This window comes from Nerophis ophidion, linkage group LG17 (assembly GCF_033978795.1).
Source record: "Nerophis ophidion isolate RoL-2023_Sa linkage group LG17, RoL_Noph_v1.0, whole genome shotgun sequence".
NCBI classification, from domain to species: Eukaryota; Metazoa; Chordata; class Actinopteri; order Syngnathiformes; family Syngnathidae; genus Nerophis; species Nerophis ophidion.
The window spans coordinates 18,413,646-18,432,547 of NC_084627.1; the positions used below are offsets into that span (position 1 = coordinate 18,413,646).

At 42.9% G+C, this 18,902-nt stretch overlaps 1 protein-coding gene across 5 annotated transcripts in view; it reads left to right on the forward strand.

Moving 5' to 3' along the window:
• LOC133536161 (nucleus accumbens-associated protein 2) overlaps positions 1-18,902 on the forward strand; it is a 119,483-nt gene that overhangs the window by 90,188 nt on the left and 10,393 nt on the right. For all 5 annotated transcript variants that reach the window (XM_061876429.1, XM_061876427.1, XM_061876426.1 and 2 more), the window contains 2 exons: positions 4,548-4,712; positions 6,095-6,841. In XM_061876429.1, the coding sequence (XP_061732413.1) occupies positions 4,601-4,712; positions 6,095-6,841 (859 nt within the window). In that variant the 5' untranslated portion in view covers positions 4,548-4,600. The remainder of the gene's footprint in view (positions 1-4,547; positions 4,713-6,094; positions 6,842-18,902) is intronic.

The following is an 18,902-nucleotide window of genomic DNA, read 5'->3' on the forward strand; positions in this document are numbered from 1 at the left end:
TCAGGTGGCTGATTAGGTTTGGATGCATTGAAGCGAGATGTTTTTTTCCCTCCTCGTGAAATATTTGAAGAACATTTAGCCCAAGCAGCACGCGAAAAGACTTCCTCTGAAACAGTGAAGACGCCATGTTTGTTTACAATGAACTAAGGCTTAGAATGGCACTAAGGATGGAAAAGGAGCATTTGACTTGCTCCCGCTAACCCACCTACAGCACTGTAGATGTAACCCTGCCTCATTGTAGCATTTTTTCGCCTATACGAGCTGCTTTTTGATGTGGAATTTTATTGTGTGGCATCATAATTTGGCATATTTGCCCAATGAATATCCTTAACATATTTATACTGCAACCCTGACAAAAAGTCATCAATATATTCAAAATATGGTAATGGGTATGGGGGTTTTGGCCTGAATAAATTCATAATTTGTTAAAGAATAAAAATAAAATTAGGGCTGGGTAAAAAAAAAAAAAAAAAGTTGATCGATTTTGGGTCGATAACTTAAAATTTTTAGCAATATTGATTATGCCGCGATATTGACATTGACTGTGCTGGACTGAAAAACTTAATTACAAAGATGAGTCAGAAGCACTACAGACAGCAGCCAAAACAGTATTGGTGAATGAAGAAGCAACACACTCCAAAGTTGTCATATTCTCTGATGCTCTGTCCGTAATACAGGCTGTGCAAAATCCTCAAAATCAAGAACTCAATCCTCTTGTGTCTGCCATGGCAGCCTGCAAGCTGCCACTGAAAGCACCATCATTCAGTGGATACTACCATACTGTAATAGACAAGGCAATGAAGAAGCTGATCAGCTAACAAAAGAGGGAGGAAAACAGCCTTAAGCAGATCAAAACATTACTTATAAAGAAGCAAATATTATCATTAAAAACAGACAAAAGAAACAATGGCTATGGGAGGATCCAAACTACTACAAGTAGTATGCTCTCTTACTCCCTCCTCTCCAGACCAGACCAAGTAACGATCTTTAGACTAGATTAGACTGGACATTCAAGGCTCAGACTTCACATCTATACAAAATACCACATAGAAGACTCTGCAATGTGCCCCTGTGGTACTGTACTGCCTTTTATAACGGTGGAACATCTCTTTCAGAATTGCACAATACACCAAAACCTACGAGCAGCGACTTGTCCTGCCGAGACATCGATGAGGGACAAAACTCTCTCGACCTTTCGAATTCCTCCAGCGTACAGCAGTCTTTGTCAGAGCCCTAGATTTCCTGTGTAGCAATTGGCGAAGTAGAAGAAGAAATATCAACTTTGCTTACAAAATACATATTACATATTCATTGACGTTATTTTGCACTTGAGGAATCAATACCTTAATGCATCAGCAGTGATGGAATTTTGCAATACAAAAACACTTTCATTTGCAATGCCTTTCTTATTTCAAAATTGCACTTTTGTGATTTTGAAGCACGTTCATACTGTCTAGAGTTTTTGACATTTTCAATATTTAGATGTAGATAAAAATCTATTGAAATGAATCGAATCGTGATTAATCGATTCAGAACCCCTATGAATTGAAATTAAACCAATCTGTGAAATTTGCAATGACACTCAGCTCTTATCAAACTAATGTATACTGTTAACCACAAATTCATACAGTTTGACATAAATCTTTAGAAAATGTCTAAAAGTCATAAAAAGTCAGTCACACAAAACCTATCTCTGAATACTTATATAAATCTGATGTGTCATGATTACTGATTTATTAACACCGGTAGGTCTGGGCCATTAATTAAAAAAATATTGTAACCGAAATTTTGAGCTTTTAACCGACGTAGTGCTGCCATATTGATCATTTCATTTTTTTTCTGCTTTTTAAATCCCTGCTAATACACCATTCTCCTGAAATAGACAACTAGTTGTGAGGTTACTAAACAAGACTCCAGGCCTGAAAACCAGCAGAATAAAAAGTAGCAGCCATTTGTCATTGTCCCATCCAGTCCGCTACACAGAAATAGGGAAAACTCAACAGCAGCTTGTACCCAAAATAAATTCAGTTTCAGTTGTTTGTTCACACTCGGGCTACGTTGACCAAAAAGTAAAGTAGTGTTGAGAGTAAGATAATCAAGCATTAACCGAAATTCAGGTAGCGGGTTAAATAATGGCGATTTCGACGTTTTTCCGTAATCACTCGGGGTGTAACGAATCGTTTTAACAGCTAGTCCATTTGATTTGATATTTGTCATTGCCAATACGATTCGGGGACGATCTAATTTTTTTTTTTAAATGATTTGATTCAGAAACGTTTTAGCAAAAAATATATTAACCAGTGTTAGTTGCTCTGAAATAAATACTGGATAAAATGCTGGACTCTGCAGGGTAAACTTACTGTTATTTTGTTGTAAAGTAATTATGGATACAAACAAGCAAGTAAATAACAATTAATGGCCAATGCATTTACATCTTATTTGAATAAAAGGCAACCAACACTTAAGGTTCAATTAACAGGAGGAAATACTTTTTGCTCATATTTTTAGTGTTCAACCAACTTTATATAAAAGTCCAGCAACCCGCTATTTAAGCGTAGATTTACCTGCTAATTGCATTTCCCCGACCTGGCCATACAGCATCCCATGCAGAAGCATGTATCCCCTCTTATCCCTGTTGATGGTGATGGTCCCTGCCTTCCTAATTTGTATAGCCTCCAGTTCTTTTTTTCTCATAAAATGACCTCTTCTTGTGCCCCGGCATTCGGTGTGTCGTGGTAACTTGCCCCACTGTCACTTCCACTTCCATTGTGTCGGCCGCCTCTTTTGTGGTTTAAAGTTCTGTTGCGGCTTTATCATTGTGTTGCATTGTAGGTATTAGCTGTGGCTTTTGCAAATCTTTCTGTAGTTGTAGCTGGAAGGACACACTCCTAGACGCCTTCTTAACAAGCGGTAACAAACTCAGGGAGTGGAAACACACACGTACAGGAGCTGCTGTTCGCCACAGCTCTTGTTTAGACACTCAAGACACAGGCACCCACACTCTTGCGCTAAACCTTTCACTGCATCTCTCACACACATCACGCACAACAGCACCATCACTTAAATGCGCACAGACATCCATCCATTTTCTGCCACTTATTCCCTTTGGGATCACGGGGGGCGCTAGTGCCTATCTCAGCTACAATCGGGCGGAAAGCGGTGTACACCCTGGACAAGTCGCCATCTCATCGCAGGGCCAACACAGATAGACGGACAGCATTCACACTCACAATCACACACTAGGGCCCATTTAGTGTTGCCAATCAACCTATCCCCAGGTGCATGTCTTTGGAAGTGGGAGGAAGCCGGAGTACCGGAGGGAACCCACGCATTCATGGGGAGAACATGCAAACTCCACACAGAAAGATCCCGAGCCCGGGATTGAACCCACGGCTACTCAGGACCTTCGTATTGTGAGGCAGGCGCACAGACATATCACATTCCACTATTGTCTTATGGTGCTTGAGTTTGTAATGACCTTTCTCGACCACCGTAACTATCCGCCATTTTTGTTTTGATGACTTGGGCTTGGGATCTTTCTGTGTGGAGTTTGCATGTTCTCCTCGTGACTTTGTGGGTTCTTCCAGGTTCTTCGGTTTCCTCACAAATCTAAAGACATGCACCCGGGGATAGGCTGATGAGCAACACTAAATTGGCCCTAGAGTGTGAATGTTGTCTGCTACAAGGTGGCAACTTGTCTAGGGTGTACTCCGCCCTCTGCCAGTGTGCAGCTGGGATAGGCTCCAGCACCACCACGACCCCATAAGGGACAAGCGGTAGAAAATGGATGGATGAATGCCACAGACGGAAAAATTGACTTTTAACGTTAAAAAGCTTTATTTTTACAAGTGTTGAACTTCGTATAAAGTCGGCCGTTCTTACATGCAATGCTTTCCTTTTTCTAGTATCGATAAAATTGATCGATTCCCCTTTAAAACATTTTTTGATCAATACCTAGCTCTTGGAAGGCAAACGTGCACAACATAGATCAATATACTTGAAATTAAGGAATTTAAATAGATTAATCGATCAGTTGTCACACCCGTGGTAGACACAGGCGTCTGTTCCGATGCTTGTCTATTCCAAATATCTTCTACTTCAAATCCAAACAAGTTGACCTCCAATACGAATTGTGTTCAACCTCAGATGTTCCACTGCAATTCCTCTCCACAGAAAAGTTGTTGTTGTTATTGTTGATGCTGATTTATGCAGTGTGGGCGATCCATTAAGGGGTAATACTCGGAATGAGGCCACGCTTCCTCGGAGTTGATGCAGTAACGTATTTTATGTTGGCCTCATATACACTCAGCGAGGCTCTATATTTAGTGGACTGACTTCGGCCCTCTTTCTTTCCTTTTGACTGCATAGCTATCTCTCTTTCACACATCCATTGTATCTCTGTCTTAAGATTTGGGTAATCCGTTTGCTTGCAGTTTCTTTTCACCTTTTTTTGCATTTTCTGTCCCTATCCTTGTCTATTGTTTCATCGCATTGACTTTGTCATATCTTCCTGCTTGTAATTTATCGTTCTGTTATTTTTTTCACAGACTCCTCTCACTGGCACTTTCTGCAATCCATAGCAGAAGTCTCCTGGTCCAATATGTCACAGTTGCTCCACGTAGAGATCCCAAACTTTGGAGCCACAGTTCTGGGCTCCCTTAACGAGCAGCGCTTGTTGGGACACTACTGTGATGTCTCCATCCTGGTCAAAGGTGTGTTCAACCGGAAAAAACTGAATTGTTTCACCGATTGGCCAGACATGGAGTTAATGAATCATTTTTTGAAATAATTTTAAAGGAGTGGAACAATACCTGTCAGAAGGTTCTGTTTTCTTTAAGAGTAAAAAACTTGTTAAAACAAGCCAAGCAGTGCACGCAATTTTACTTTAATTAAATTAAGGCGCAAATAATCAACAATTACATGTAATCCACTAATTTCTTAATCCATTGGTTTGATCTTTTTTTGGTATAACTTGAGCTCCAAACTAAATTAGTTCAAGAAGTGTTTGGTTCTGAAGTTTACGCTGTACTATTGGAAAATGTTAACTCACCTTAGCTTTTTTGGACAGCAAACTAGTTTAGTTTAGTTTATTAAGGATCCCCATTAGTCTACACCGCAGGGGAGACTATTTTTCCTGGGGTCACCAAAATTGCTTTGAGATGCAATTAAACAGCAACCCATTTGAGCAATTTGTAACTATTTTGTAATATAATTATTGTTATCTTTCATTTTGCAAGACAATTTCAATATTTTTCTGTGATTGGAACTCCAAATTGTACTACTTCAGAACCTTTTCACTGCGTTGCCCTATCAAATAGTGTTGAATTCGAATCGCTGACGTCCTGTTGCTGATCTTTAGATGGCAGAATATTTCAGACTGAATGAATAGCGCCACTGCTTTTTGCAGCCAAATAGTGCACTCCTAAATTATTTCAACACACAAGGGACAAGCAGTAGAAAATGGATGGATGAATGGATGGATTTATCAACAAACAACTGATCAAATCCTTATGCCCAGTTCAAGTTTTTGTGTGACTTCAAAGGCAAATTGTACGACTTTGAAAGCGTTGACATTAAAGTTTTCCAACTCTCTTTTTTAATCAAATAATGACAACTTCCCAATGGTTGACACCACGTTTTTCTGACTGTATCAGCACCACCTCTGCTGGTTTCTGCCATGTTGGGTAGTCTACTGCACCATGACTGTCTCTTTTTTAGCAATGACAACTTTGCAAGTTCTTCTGTATTCTGCGTTTAAAATAATATTGTGTCATTTTGTCCTTCAGACAACAAACTAGTGTAAACTAAATCAAGACGCAATTAATTAACAGTCATTGCTCTGTGAGCAACCAAATTCCTAATCTGTTACTTGACTATTTAATAATCGGTTCAATCCTGTTAACAGAAAATCTACGCGCCCTGTTGGATACATTTTCTACAGTCTTGCAGCAATACCACAAAATTGTCCCAGCCGTAGTTCCCACATTTGTTAAGCAACAAACGATTCTGTGCAATTGACCAGATTCTTAACAATTATTTATTATTGTCACTTGAACTCCCTTGCTGGGCTTCTGTGTTTTTTGTTTCTAACCAGGCCAGGCTTTCAAAGCCCACAGGGCTGTCCTGGCTGCCAGCAGCCTCTACTTCCGCGATCTCTTCAGCACCTCCACCAAGACCCAGTTCGAGCTGCCCTCCTCGGTCACACCAGCCTGCTTCGAGCAGATCCTCTCCTTCTGCTACACGGGCAAGCTAACCATGGCGGCCAGCGAACAGCTGGTGGTCATGTACACGGCGGGCTACCTTCAAATCCAGCACATAGTGGAAAGAGGCATGGACCTGATGTTCAAGGCCAACTCGCCCCACTGTGACTCACAAACGGCAGGCTCCTTAGAAGAGACGGGGTCCGAGCCGCAGAGTCCTTGCAATAATGGCAGTGGCTTGGCGGTGGCCGCCCTTTTGGCCAACCCCGGCTGGTCGCCGTCTCTACTCATGCCGCCCCGGAAGATTAAACTAGAGGGGGGTGAGCCCACGCCGCTCACACTACCAACAACGCATGGCAAAATCTCATCATCAGAGCTGGGGAGTCGGTTGGCGAGGGCCAGTTCGTTGTTCTACACGACGGCTGGAGGGACCACCATACCTGGCGTGCCCCCTTACCACCTACTGGGGGCTGGAGGCGCGGGAGGTGAAAGGTCAAGTCCTGGTGAATCCAGTCTACCAACTACTGACAGTCCTACATCATACCAAAATGAAGATGAAGAGTTTGAGGAGGAGCCTTATGACGGAATCACAGAGGACGGCTACAGTCACATCTACGGACGTTCAGCTAACCCCTTTGGAAGTGAGTATTATCACCTCTACCTAGTTTCCTCTAGAAAAATGTTCAGGTTAAAATCCGTTTTTAATCATTTGTGCGCCCAAGTTCTGCTTATTTACTGGAAATGATCATCTCAAACTCGCACCATTATATTATTGCATCATAATTTATATTGATATCATATTTCTTGTTGGAGCCCTGTGTTGTAGCCTCTGGTAACTTTTGGGTTGCAACTTTTAGTACGCTTTTGTAAGCTGTCTGATAAATATGAATTGCAGGGTTTCTCTTGTCGAACTGGTTATAGCATTAGCATTGTTTTACCTCTTTCAGCAAAGCATGTTAGCTATGTTTAAGCCCGCATTAGCTATTCGATTGCAACCGTTAATTAAGTTTAAGCATATTTTAACTAGCTGGTAGCCATTGTCCAGTATCTTGAACATCCGTTAGCTTTATTATACCTCTGGTAGCCACCAATAATGTTGTAAAGGTGGCAAATTTTAGCTATGATAGGCTCATTTTAGCTTTACAAAAGCCATTGATAGCATTAAAGCCTGAGACTTAAAACATCGGATTGTATTGTCTTTGTTCTGGGTCTGTTAGGCACTGTTACATGTAGCTGTGTAATGCTGCATTCCATTTGTACTGGGAAGTCTGAATTTCTGAGTTCTTAGTCGCAAGTTTGAATTGGAGCGACCCACTTCTCCCCTGCCCCGAGTTAAGATTGCCTACGCGGAAAGTTGGAAAGTCTTCAACACCCTTGTTGGCTTTCATAAAAGGCTGCTCTGAGAGTAAACAATATGGGAAGCTCCTCTAATGTCCGTTATTAGCACCTCTGACTAGATTGTTGAGCACTAAATCAGCCGTATGCAATACATTGTTGGATGTCTATATATGTGGTAATGTTAATGTAATGTAAATTACCTTGTTTTTTTGTGGTTTATGTGTTTACTCTTCATCTATCGTCTTTGAAGGTTGCAGAAGGTCCGCATTTTGTCCAGTAGTTGTTTATATTCAGCTAAGGCAAGCACAATAATAGCTTTTGTGAAGGTCCTGCAGTCCTGGGTTCAAATCCAGGCTCGGGATCTTTCTGTGTGGAGTTTGCATGTTCTCCCCGTGAATGCGTGGGTTCCCTCCGGGTACTCCGGCTTCCTCCCACTTCCAAAGACATGCACCTGGGGATAGGTTGATTGGCAACACTAAGTTGGCCCTAGTGTGTGAATGTGAGTGTGAATGTTGTCTGTCTATCTGTGTTGGCCCTGCGATGAGGTGGCGACTTGTCCAGGGTGTACCCCGCCTTCCGCCCGATTGTAGATGAGATAGGCGCCAGCGCCCCCCGCGACCCCACAAGGTAATAAGCGGTAGAAAATGGATGGATGGTTGTTGCCGAGTTGGTAACTAGAACGCTCTTAAGTTCTCTGCGACATCATTCCCAGCTCCCAACTTCCAACTACCGATGTAAATGGAATGATATTTGGTAGTCACAATGACAGTATTTCCGAGGGTCATTAAACAGCATTAAAAAGAGATTAAATGGATTTTGCGAAAATTAACGCCTTAAATTCGATGTCGAGAGGCATTAAAAAAAATTATACAATGAATTGTATGCGTGGGCCGATAGCCAATTAATCTTACAATAAATGAGAATTAACTCAATACATTTGCCCATCCATCCATCTTCTTCCGCTTATCCGAGGTCGGGTCGCGGGGGCAACAACCTAAGCAGGGAAACCGAGACTTCCCTTTCCCCAGCCACTTCGTCTAGCTCTTCCCGGGGGATCCCGAGGCGTTCCCAGGCCAGCCGGGAGACATAGTCTTCCCAACGTGTCCTGGGTCTTCCCCGTGGCCTCTTACCGGTTGGACATGCCCTAAACACCTCCCTAGGGAGGCGTTCGGGTGGGATCCTGACCAGATGCCCGAACCACCTCATCTGGCTCCTCTCGATGTGAAGGAGCAGCGGCTTTACTTTGAGTTCCTCCCGGATGGCAGAGCTTCTCACCCTATCTCTAAGGGAGAGCCCCGCCACACAGCGGAGGAAACCCATTTCGGCCGCTTGTACCCGTGATCTTATCCTTTCAGTCATGACCCAAAGCTCATGACCATAGGTGAGGATGGGAACGTAGATCGACCGGTAAATTGAGAGCTTTGCCTTCCGGCTCAGCTCCTTCTTCACCACAACGGATCGGTACAACGTCCGCATTACTGAAGACGCCGCACCGATCCGCCTGTTGATCTCACGATCCACTCTTCCCTCACTCTTGAACAAGACTCCTCGGTACTTGAACTCCTCCACTTGGGGCAGTGTCTCCTCCCCAACCCGGAGATGGCATTCCACCCTTTTCCGGGCGAGAACATTTGCCATTATCGATAAATTGCATCGTCTATCTGTTTCTTTTCTTTGGCTTTCAAACTGGATATAAGAGGTCATGTGAGTTCTGAAAGCGTGAAAAGCTTTGCTTCTATAGCAAAAAGTGCGCTGGAACGGCAAAATCAGACCGCTTTGGGGTCCCAAACTTTGCAGTTATTTGGTGAATGTAGGTGTGTAGCCCTTATCGCTGACACCATGTCATGTTAGTGAGGAATCTGAGTTTTGTTTCCTACACGACTCCTTTATCATGTCAATCGTCTACGGTTCAACACACATGAGCTCACTTGGCTAACATTAACAACTCTCGTAACGCACCTCAAGTGACCTACGATGGACAACCAAGGCAATACTTACAACAGGCTGCACTCTTTTATTCACTGACATTCCTATAGTAACTGAGTAAGAGTTCCTTCAGCTGTCTGGCTCTTTATACATAGAGTAACTTGAACCTTTTAATTATTTCTTAAACTTGTATCCTGATTAAAAAGGGTATCCTCCAGTTTGTGACTATTATAAGGTATATTTTAGAGAATTATGCAGTATCGCAGGATGTTTAAAAAAAAAAAAACACTTCTTGGTATATTATGATAATTAGCTTGTTCAGTGATATCTCAGCACCTTTTTTTAACCGAGAGTGGAATTACATGAATCCACAATCTTTGTTTTTCGGTACACGCAGGAAGGATCTACTTGCAATTCTCTTCCACATGTTTTTCCTGTGTGTAGTAGTGGTTGTAGTAAACTTTGGCATCCAAGGCAACACTTTACTATTAATTCTTATTCATATGCACTTTAATTCTAATTCGCGAGAGAGTAAATTAGTGTAAACTTTTCAACTGTTCAAGATTATCATTGTCCAATGCTTATGATTGTGTTTATACAGACATGTAAGCTTTTGACTATACACTATATTGCCAAAAGTATTTGGCCACCTGCCTTGACTCACATATGAACTTGAAATGCCATCCCATTCCTAACGTATAGGGTTTAATATGATGTCGGTCCACCTATTACCACTATTACAGCTTCAACTCTTCTCGGAAGGCTGTCCACAAGGTTGCGGAGTGTGTTAATAGGAATTTTCGACCATTCTTCCAAAAGCGCATTGGTGAGGTCACACACTGATGTTGGTTGAGAAGGCCTAGCTCTCAGTCTCCGTTATAATTCATCCCAAAGGTGTACTATCAAGTTCAGGTCAGGACTCTGTGCAGGCCAGTCAATTTCATCCGCACAAGACTCAGGCATCTTTGACTTTATGGACCTTGCTTTGTGCACTGGTGCACAGTCATGTTGGAAGAGGGAGACGCCCGCTCTAAACAGTTCCCACAGGTTTGGGAGCATGGAAGTGTCAAATGTTTTAGTATCCTGGAGCATTCATAGTTCCTTTCACTAGAACTAAGGGGCCAAGCCCAACTTCTGAAAAACAACCCCACACTATAATTCCTCCTCCACCAAATGTAACATTCGGCACAATAAAGTCCGAAATGTACCGTTCTCCTGGCAACTTCCAAACCCGTAATATTTAGTAGTGGGGAAATTTCACAACTGGATTTGTTGCACAGGTGGCATCCTATGACTGGTCCACGCTGGAAATCACTGAGCTCCTGAGATCGGCCCATTCTTTCACACGTTTGTAGAAACAGTCTCTCTGCCTAAGTGCTTAATTTTATACACCTGAGGCCGGGCCAAGTGATTACACCTAATTCTGATCATTTGGATGGGTGGCCAAATACTTTTGGCAATATGGTGTACAAACTACGGTTATTAATTTGTATTTGATTATACCTGTAGAAACCCTGTATGAGCTATGTTTAAGCCCCTGTTAGCTCTCCTATAGCCAAACCTATTTCAGTTAGTTGTTAGCCATTGTTAAATACTGGTACATTCAAGCATGAACATCTGTGGTTAGCATAGTTATAGTTATATTAGAAACCTGTTAGCCACTAATAGTAGCTGTTTAATAATAGCTTGTTTAAGCCCCTTTTAGCTACCTGATAGCCGGTGTTTGGACTAAGTAACGCATTACTGTAACTCCATTATTTTCGGCGGTAACTTGTAGTCTAACGCGTTATTTTTTATTTTCAGTAACTTAGTTACCGTTACTACATGATGCGTTACTGCGTTATTTTTTTTTATATAGTATGGGCTACAAACAGAAGATCTGTGTGTGTTTTACTGGAGAGCTGCGGTGTCATCCCTTTGATTCTTCCTGTGTCACAAGGAAGAGAAGAGGGACGCCACGCACTGTGTGTAGGTGTGTTTGTGTGTGCGGGGGCGGGGGGGCGTGTCTGTGTTTACGAACAAGACATCATCGCGGAGCCGAAGCCGAGTTTCTTAACATGGAGATATTATCACTACTTTTCTTTTGTCGAGCACAAAGAAAAGAGCACTTTAGTTAAATGTAAGTTGTGTCATGGATCAAAGATCCCATCTACTGCCCAAAACAGCAATTCAAATCCGCTGAAACACCTACAAAAGCAACATGCTAGGACAAAACCACTAAAAAGAGAGACACAATTCACCTCCACCTCCACCTCCACCTAAGGATTTTAACGGAGGGATTGCTAGCCAGGACCACATTGATAGAGCCATTGCAGTGTATGTGCTAGAAGACATGCAGGCTATTTCTACTGTGGAGTCACCCACTTTCAGGCAGACAAATAGCATGATATCGGGCGTTAAACTGCAAATGGTACGAAAACATATTCCAAGTTCCTGGACACAGTGGACAGTGAGTACATAAACATGGAAAGCAAGCTAAAGAAAACACTCCAAACTCTGCCTCTGCTCATCATTCATCACTGAAGGTACACACACTGTCAATTCTCTTATATGCTATTTCATTCTAGACTTCTAGAGTGTTTGATTATCACATTACTCTAATAAATGTATAGACTATAAAGTTCACAAACATAAAGAGGGATCCTAGTGGGCTGAGCCAATCTTTCCTTTTCTTTAAACTAAAACTTGGGAAATGCGTAGTGTTCCGGGCTTCACTGAAGACATGATTTTATTTCACAAAAAAATGCCTGGTTAGGCGTGTGTATAGCAGTATGTGTGCTGTATATATTGACATGACATATAATCATGTCATGTGTGCCTTCCTTGGGTAAAGCCAGGTTTACAGCTGTGTTGTTATTGTGCGGTTTGTTACTTCTGTACAAACCCCGTTTCTATATGAGTTGAGAAATTGTGTTAGATGTAAATATAAACGGAATATAATGATTTGCAAATCCTTTTCAACCCATATTCAGTTAAATGCACTACAAAGACAAGATATTTGATGTTCAAAGTCATATTTTTGCAAATAATAATTAACTTAGAATTTCATGGCTGCAACACGTGCCAAAGTAGTTGGGAAAGGGCATGTTCACCACTGTGTTACATCACCTTTTCTTTTGACAACACTCAAACGTTTGGGAACCGAGGAAACTAATTGTTGAAGCTTTGAAAGTGGAATTCTTTTTTAGGTAGAGCTTTAGTCGTTCAACAGTCCGGGGTCTCAGCTGTCATATTTTACGCTTCATAATGCGCCACACATTTTCGATTGGAGACATGTCTGGACTGCAGGCGGGCCAGGAAAGTACCCGCACTCTTTTACTACGATACCACGCTGTTGTAACACGTGGCTTGGCATTGTCTTGCTGAAATAAGCAGGGGCATCCATTGTAACGTTGCTTAGATGACAACATATGTTGCTCCAAAACCTGTATGGACCATTCAGCATTAATGGTGCCTTCACAGATGTGTAAGTTACCCATGCCTTTTGCACTAATACACCCCCCTGCCATCACACATGCTGGCTTTTGAACTTAGCACCTATAACAATCCAGATGGTTATTTTCCTCTTTGTTCCACGGCCACAGTTTCCAAATATAATAGAATAGAATAGAGTTTTATTGTCATTATTGCAATGAACAGGTCCAAAGAACAACGAAATTGGAGCAGCCCCTCCTAAGGTGCATATACAATATGGTAGTATAAATTTAAAAAAATAAATAAAATAAATAAATAAATAAAAAATAAATTAAAAAAAAAAAAGATAGAGATGACAGATGTATGTATGTATACATACATAAAACATTATTTCACATTGTAGTCCAAAAAAATAGAAAAACATTTAAACATTACACATGAGGACATGATGGACATATGGACACTCAGTGCCTGTTTAGTGCTACTATGGCTCTTGGGTAAAAGCTATTTTTTAGTCTATTGGTGCTCGCTTTTAGCACCCTGTAGCGTCTGCCTGAGGGTAGCAGTTCCAGGTGGCTGTGCCCGGGGTGGAATGGGTCTTTCAGGATGCTCTGTGCTTTCCTGAGACAGCGGGAGCTGTACAGGTCAGCCAGGGAGGGGAGGGGGCATCCGATTAACTTCTGGGCGGTCTTTATGACTCTCTGGAGCGCCGTTCTCTCTGCGGCCGTGCAGCTGCTGAACCACACGCAGATGCAGTAGGTCAGGATGCTCTCAATGGAGCACCGGTAGAAGGACACCAGCAGTTCCTGTGAGAGGTGGTTGTTCCTGAGTATTCTCAGGAAGTGCAGTCTCTGGTGTGCCTTCTTGATGGTAGCCGTGGTGTTGGTGCTCCAGGATAGGTCGTTGGCCAGGTGGACTCCCAGGGAGCGGAAGTCGGAGACCCTCTCCACACAGTCACCACTGATGATCAGGGGCAGGATGTCCGTTTTTTTCCTCCTGAAGTCTATGACCAGCTCCTTGGTCTTGGAGGTGTTCAGGGCCAGGTTGTTGACTTTGCACCAATCCGACAGCTTCTCCACCTCATCCCGATATGCAGCCTCGTCTCCCTCCGAGATGAGCCCCACTACGGTGGTGTCATCCGCAAATTTGATGATGGAGTTGCTGGAGTGGGCAGGTGTGCAGTCGTATGTGTAGATGGAGTAGAGAAGGGGGCTCAGCACGCAGCCTTGTGGAGAGCCGGTACTGAGGTGCAGGCTTGATGACATGTGGCGACCCAACTGCACCCTCTGGGGGCGGTTGGATAAGAAGTCCTTAATCCACATGCAGATGGAGTTCGAGAGACCCAGGTCTGACAGTTTGGACACCAGTCTATCAGGAATAATGGTGTTAAATGCCGAGCTATAATCCACAAAAAGCAGCCGCACGTAGCTTCCCCCCGTCTCCAGGTGACCCAGGGAGGAGTGTAGGGCTGTGGCGATGGCGTCCTCTGTGGACCTGTTGGCTCTGTAGGCAAACTGGTGTGGGTCGAGCTCGGGAGGGAGGACTGAGGTGATATGGGTCCGTACCAGCTTCTCGAAGCACTTCATAGCTATAGGTGTAAGTGCAACTGGACGGTAGTCATTCAGACATCTGACAGAGTTCTTCTTCGGCACCGGGATTATTGTGGAAGTCTTCAGGCATGATGGGATGACGGCCTGGGAGAGGGACTGGGTGAAGATCTTCGTAAATACTCCGGCCAGCTGGTCTGCACAGTCTCTTAGTACCTGTCCCGGGACTCCATCTGGGCCCGTAGCCTTCCTCGGGTTCACTGCCTTCAGCGTGCGTCTCACCTCATGCTCCTCCAGTGTGAGGGTGTAGCTGCTGTGGGTGTTGGGTGGGGGTGTTGTGAAGGCTGCAGGTGTTTTTCTCTCAAATCGGGCGAAGAAGCTGTTTAACTCCCCCGCTCGAGAGGCGTCGCCGTCAGCCGAAGGGTTACTGGGTCTGAAGTTGGTCATGTCTTTTATTCCTTTCCATACCTCCTTGGTGTTGTTGCTCTGCAGGTGGGCTTCCATTTTCCTCCTACGTTCGGCTTTTGCCTCTCTGATGCCTCTCTTCAGATTGGCTCTGGCAGCACTGTAGAGTGCCAGGTCCTGCGCTTTGAAGGCACTGTCTCTCTCTTTGAGTAAGCCCTGGACTGTTTTTGTCATCCAGGGCTTCCTGTTGGGGTAGACTCGGATGCGCTTGTCCACTGTGACAGTGTCTATGCAGTGTTTGATGTACCCCAGGACTGCTTCTGTGTACTGCTCCAAGTCTGGGTTTTCAAAAACTGACCAGTCTGTTGTATCAAAGCAGTCCTGCAGCTGTTCCATGGCTCCCTCCGGCCATGTTTTGACCGTTTTGGTTGTGATAGGAGCACTTTTTCTTATTGGTGTGTAAGCTGGCACAAGGAGCAGGGATATGTGGTCAGACTTGCCTAATTGGGGAAGTTGTTTGGCTCTATATCCTTTTTTTATGTTGGAATAGACTTTGTCCAGTGTGTTAGCTCCCCTCGTAGCACACTTCACATGCTGGTGAAGTTTGGGGAGCACTTTTTTCAGGTCGACATGATTAAAGTCCCCCGCTATGATGTGGATGCCGTCGGGATATTTGTTCTGTTGTGCACTGATTGTATCGTGCAACAGGGCTAGCGCCGTGCTAGCGTTAGCATCGGGAGCTATATACACGTTTGTGATCAGGACAGCAGAGTGCTCCCTGGCTAGATGGAAGGGTCGGCATTTAACTGTAAAATATTCCAGATCTTGGGAACAGTGGCTGTTAACTACCTTTGAATCAGAAGTCCACTTGTTGTTTAGGTAGGTTAGCAGTCCACCCCCACGCCGCTTGCCGGAAGACACTGCGTTTCTGTCCTGTCTGTGTGCTGTGTGACCGGTTAGCTCCATGCTAGCGTCGGGTATTGAGGACGTTAGCCAGGTTTCCGTAAACAATAGGGCGCAGCTGTCCATTGTAATTTGAAATATGGACTCGTCAGACCACAGAACACCTTTCCACTTTGCATCAGTCCATCTTAAATGAGCTCGGGCCAAGCGAAGCCAGCGGCGTTCCTTGGTGTTGTTGATAAATGGGTTTTGCTTTCCATTGTAGAGTTTTAACTTGCACTTACAGATGTAGCGACCAACTGTAGTTACTGAATGTGGTTTTATGAAGTGTTCCTGAGCCCATGTTGACATATCCTTTACACACTGATGTCTGTTTTTGATGCAGTACCGCCTGAGGGATCAACGGTCCGTAATATCATCGCTTACGTGCAGTGATTTCTCCAGATTCTCTGAACCTTTTGATGATTTTACGGACCGTAGATGGTAAAATCCATAAATTCCTTGCAATAGCTCGTTGAGAAATGTTGTTCTAAAACTGTTCGACAATTTACTTATAAATTGGTGACCCTCGCCCCATCCCTTGATTGTGAATTACTTAGCATTTCATGGAAGCTGCTTTTTTACCCAATCATGGCACCCACCTGTTCCCAATTAGCCTGCACACCTCTGGGGAATTTCTCAACTTTATCAGTATTTATTGCCACCTTTCCCAACTTCTTTGCCACGTGTTGCCGGCATCAATTTCTAAAGTTAATGATTATTTCCACAAAAAAAAAGTTTATCAATTTGAACATCAAATATGTTGTCTTTGTAGCATATTCACTTAAATATGGGTTGAAAATGATTTGCAAATCATTGTATTCCGTTTATAATTACATCTAACACAATTTCCCCAACTCACATGGAAACGGGGTTTGTATGTTATGTTGCAGCTATTTAAAATAGTTTTGTCGATTTGTTCTGGCCCAAAATAAATTGGCCCTTTGAAACATATCTTTGTCTTTGTGTGTTGTATGTAGACCACATTAGCAGAGTTCAGTGATGCAAATGCATGTCCAGTTGCTCAACAGATGGTATTATTCTCCAGTGCAATAACAGTACTGAAATGAAGGCTAAAAGGGCATTAATGGGTGCCTAAAATAAAAAAAGTAACTAAGTAGTTACTTTTCACAGTAACGCATTACTTTTTGGTGTAAGTAACTGAGTTATTAAGAGTTACTTTTTAAATAAAGTAACTAGTAGCTGTACCTAGTTACTGGTTTTCAGTAACTAACCCAACACAGCTGATAGCCAATGTTAACTGTGCTAAGGCCTGAGGTGAAACATCCATTAAAATTGTTATACTTCTGACTATTTGTTAGCCGCTGTTAAAGTTAAAGTACCACTGATAGTCACACACACACACCAGGTGTGGTGAAATTACTCTCTGCATTTGACCCATTCACTTGTTGAGGTGAGGGGAACAGTGAGCAGCAGCGGTGGCCGCGCTCGGGAATCTGTGTTTTAGCGTGTTAGCTGCCTAATCGCAACCATAAGCCGTTTCAAACTCTGTTAGCTATCTGAAAACCCGTGTCAACAACAGCTAAATGTCTATTTAATTTTTATTCAAAACCAAATGAGTTGCAGCTGTTGACTTTAGTGCTATTTTAATATGATTTGATTGGCCACAGTATGTGGAGTCATCTGTAGGTCAGAATAAACTATTTACTTAATCAGACGCCATTAAGATACATTGGTCTCGCATGTACGCTCTGTGTGGGCTTTTTGGTGGGTGCAATATTTTCTCTGCTCGACTTTGGCGCTCACCGACAGAGGAAATTCATTTGATGTCTGGCCAAATTTCAAAGTAAAACTCATCATGACTTGCAGAAATATTTACTTAACGTCTACATAACCGCAAACGTCAGCTTTTTTGGAATGTCATATTTGCTCCTTGTTCAGACATGTTATGCACTGAGCGAAAAAAGCTACATGCACATCCGTTTCATTACATTTACATTATTTAACCTCTCATAAATCATGGACGTGACATGTCTAGAAAAAAGCTGCTGTGTGGGTGTGTATGTCGGGAAGATGCATTGTAACCAACAGAGCACTCTGGATACCACTGCTGCTTTGATGTTCTTGTTTTTTCAACCTCATGTTTACATGAACATGAGGACTTGACCGATTTTCACATTCCTACCTTTATGTCTTTAAAAACAGGGTTACCTCCATTTGTGCATCCAAAGTTAGGGCAGTATTATTGTGCTTCGTACAACACTTGCTTCAAGACAGGAGTTCAGAACATTAATTCATCCTCACATCAATAAATTATACAGTCGTGGTCAAAAGTGCACATACACTGTCTTGAGTTTCCAATCATTTCTGATTGGAACACATACTTGTTGGTCACAAAAAACATTCATGATGTTTGGTTCTTTTATGAATTTATTATGGATCTACTGAAAATGTGACAAAACCTGGGTCAAAAGTATACATACAACAATGTTAATATTTGGTTGCATGTCCCTTGGCGAGTTTCACTGCAATAAGGCGCTTTTGGTAGCCATCCACAAGCTTCTGGTTGAATTTTTGACCACTCCTCTTAAAAAAAATTGGTGCAGTTCATCTAAATTTGTTGGTTTTCTGACATGGTCTTGTTTTTTCAGCATTGTCCACACGTTTAAGTCAGGACTTTGGGAAGGCCATTCCAAAGCCTTAATCCTAGCCTGTTTTAGCCATTCCTTTACCACTTTTGACGTGTGTTTGGGGTCATTGACCTGTTGGAACACCCAACTGCGCCCAAGACCCAACCTCGGAGCTGATGATTTTAGGTTGTCCTGAAGAATTTGTAGCTAATCCTCCTTCTTCATTGTCCCATATACTCTCTGTAAAGCACCAGTTCCATTGGCAGCTAAACTGGCCTAGAGCATAATACTACTACCACCGTCATGCTTGACGGTAGGGGTGGTGTTCCTAGGATTAAAGGGCTCACCTTTTCTCCTTGGGTATTGTGGCCAAACAGCTAAATTTTTGTTTCATCTGACCACAGAACTTTCCTCCAGAAGGTCTTATCTTTGTCCATGTGATGTCAGCAGTGCACTTTCAATTTGTGATTAAACAACATCTGCACAATGAACAAAATCCAGAACAAAACTATTGAGAAATACTCAAAGATGCTTTGTGC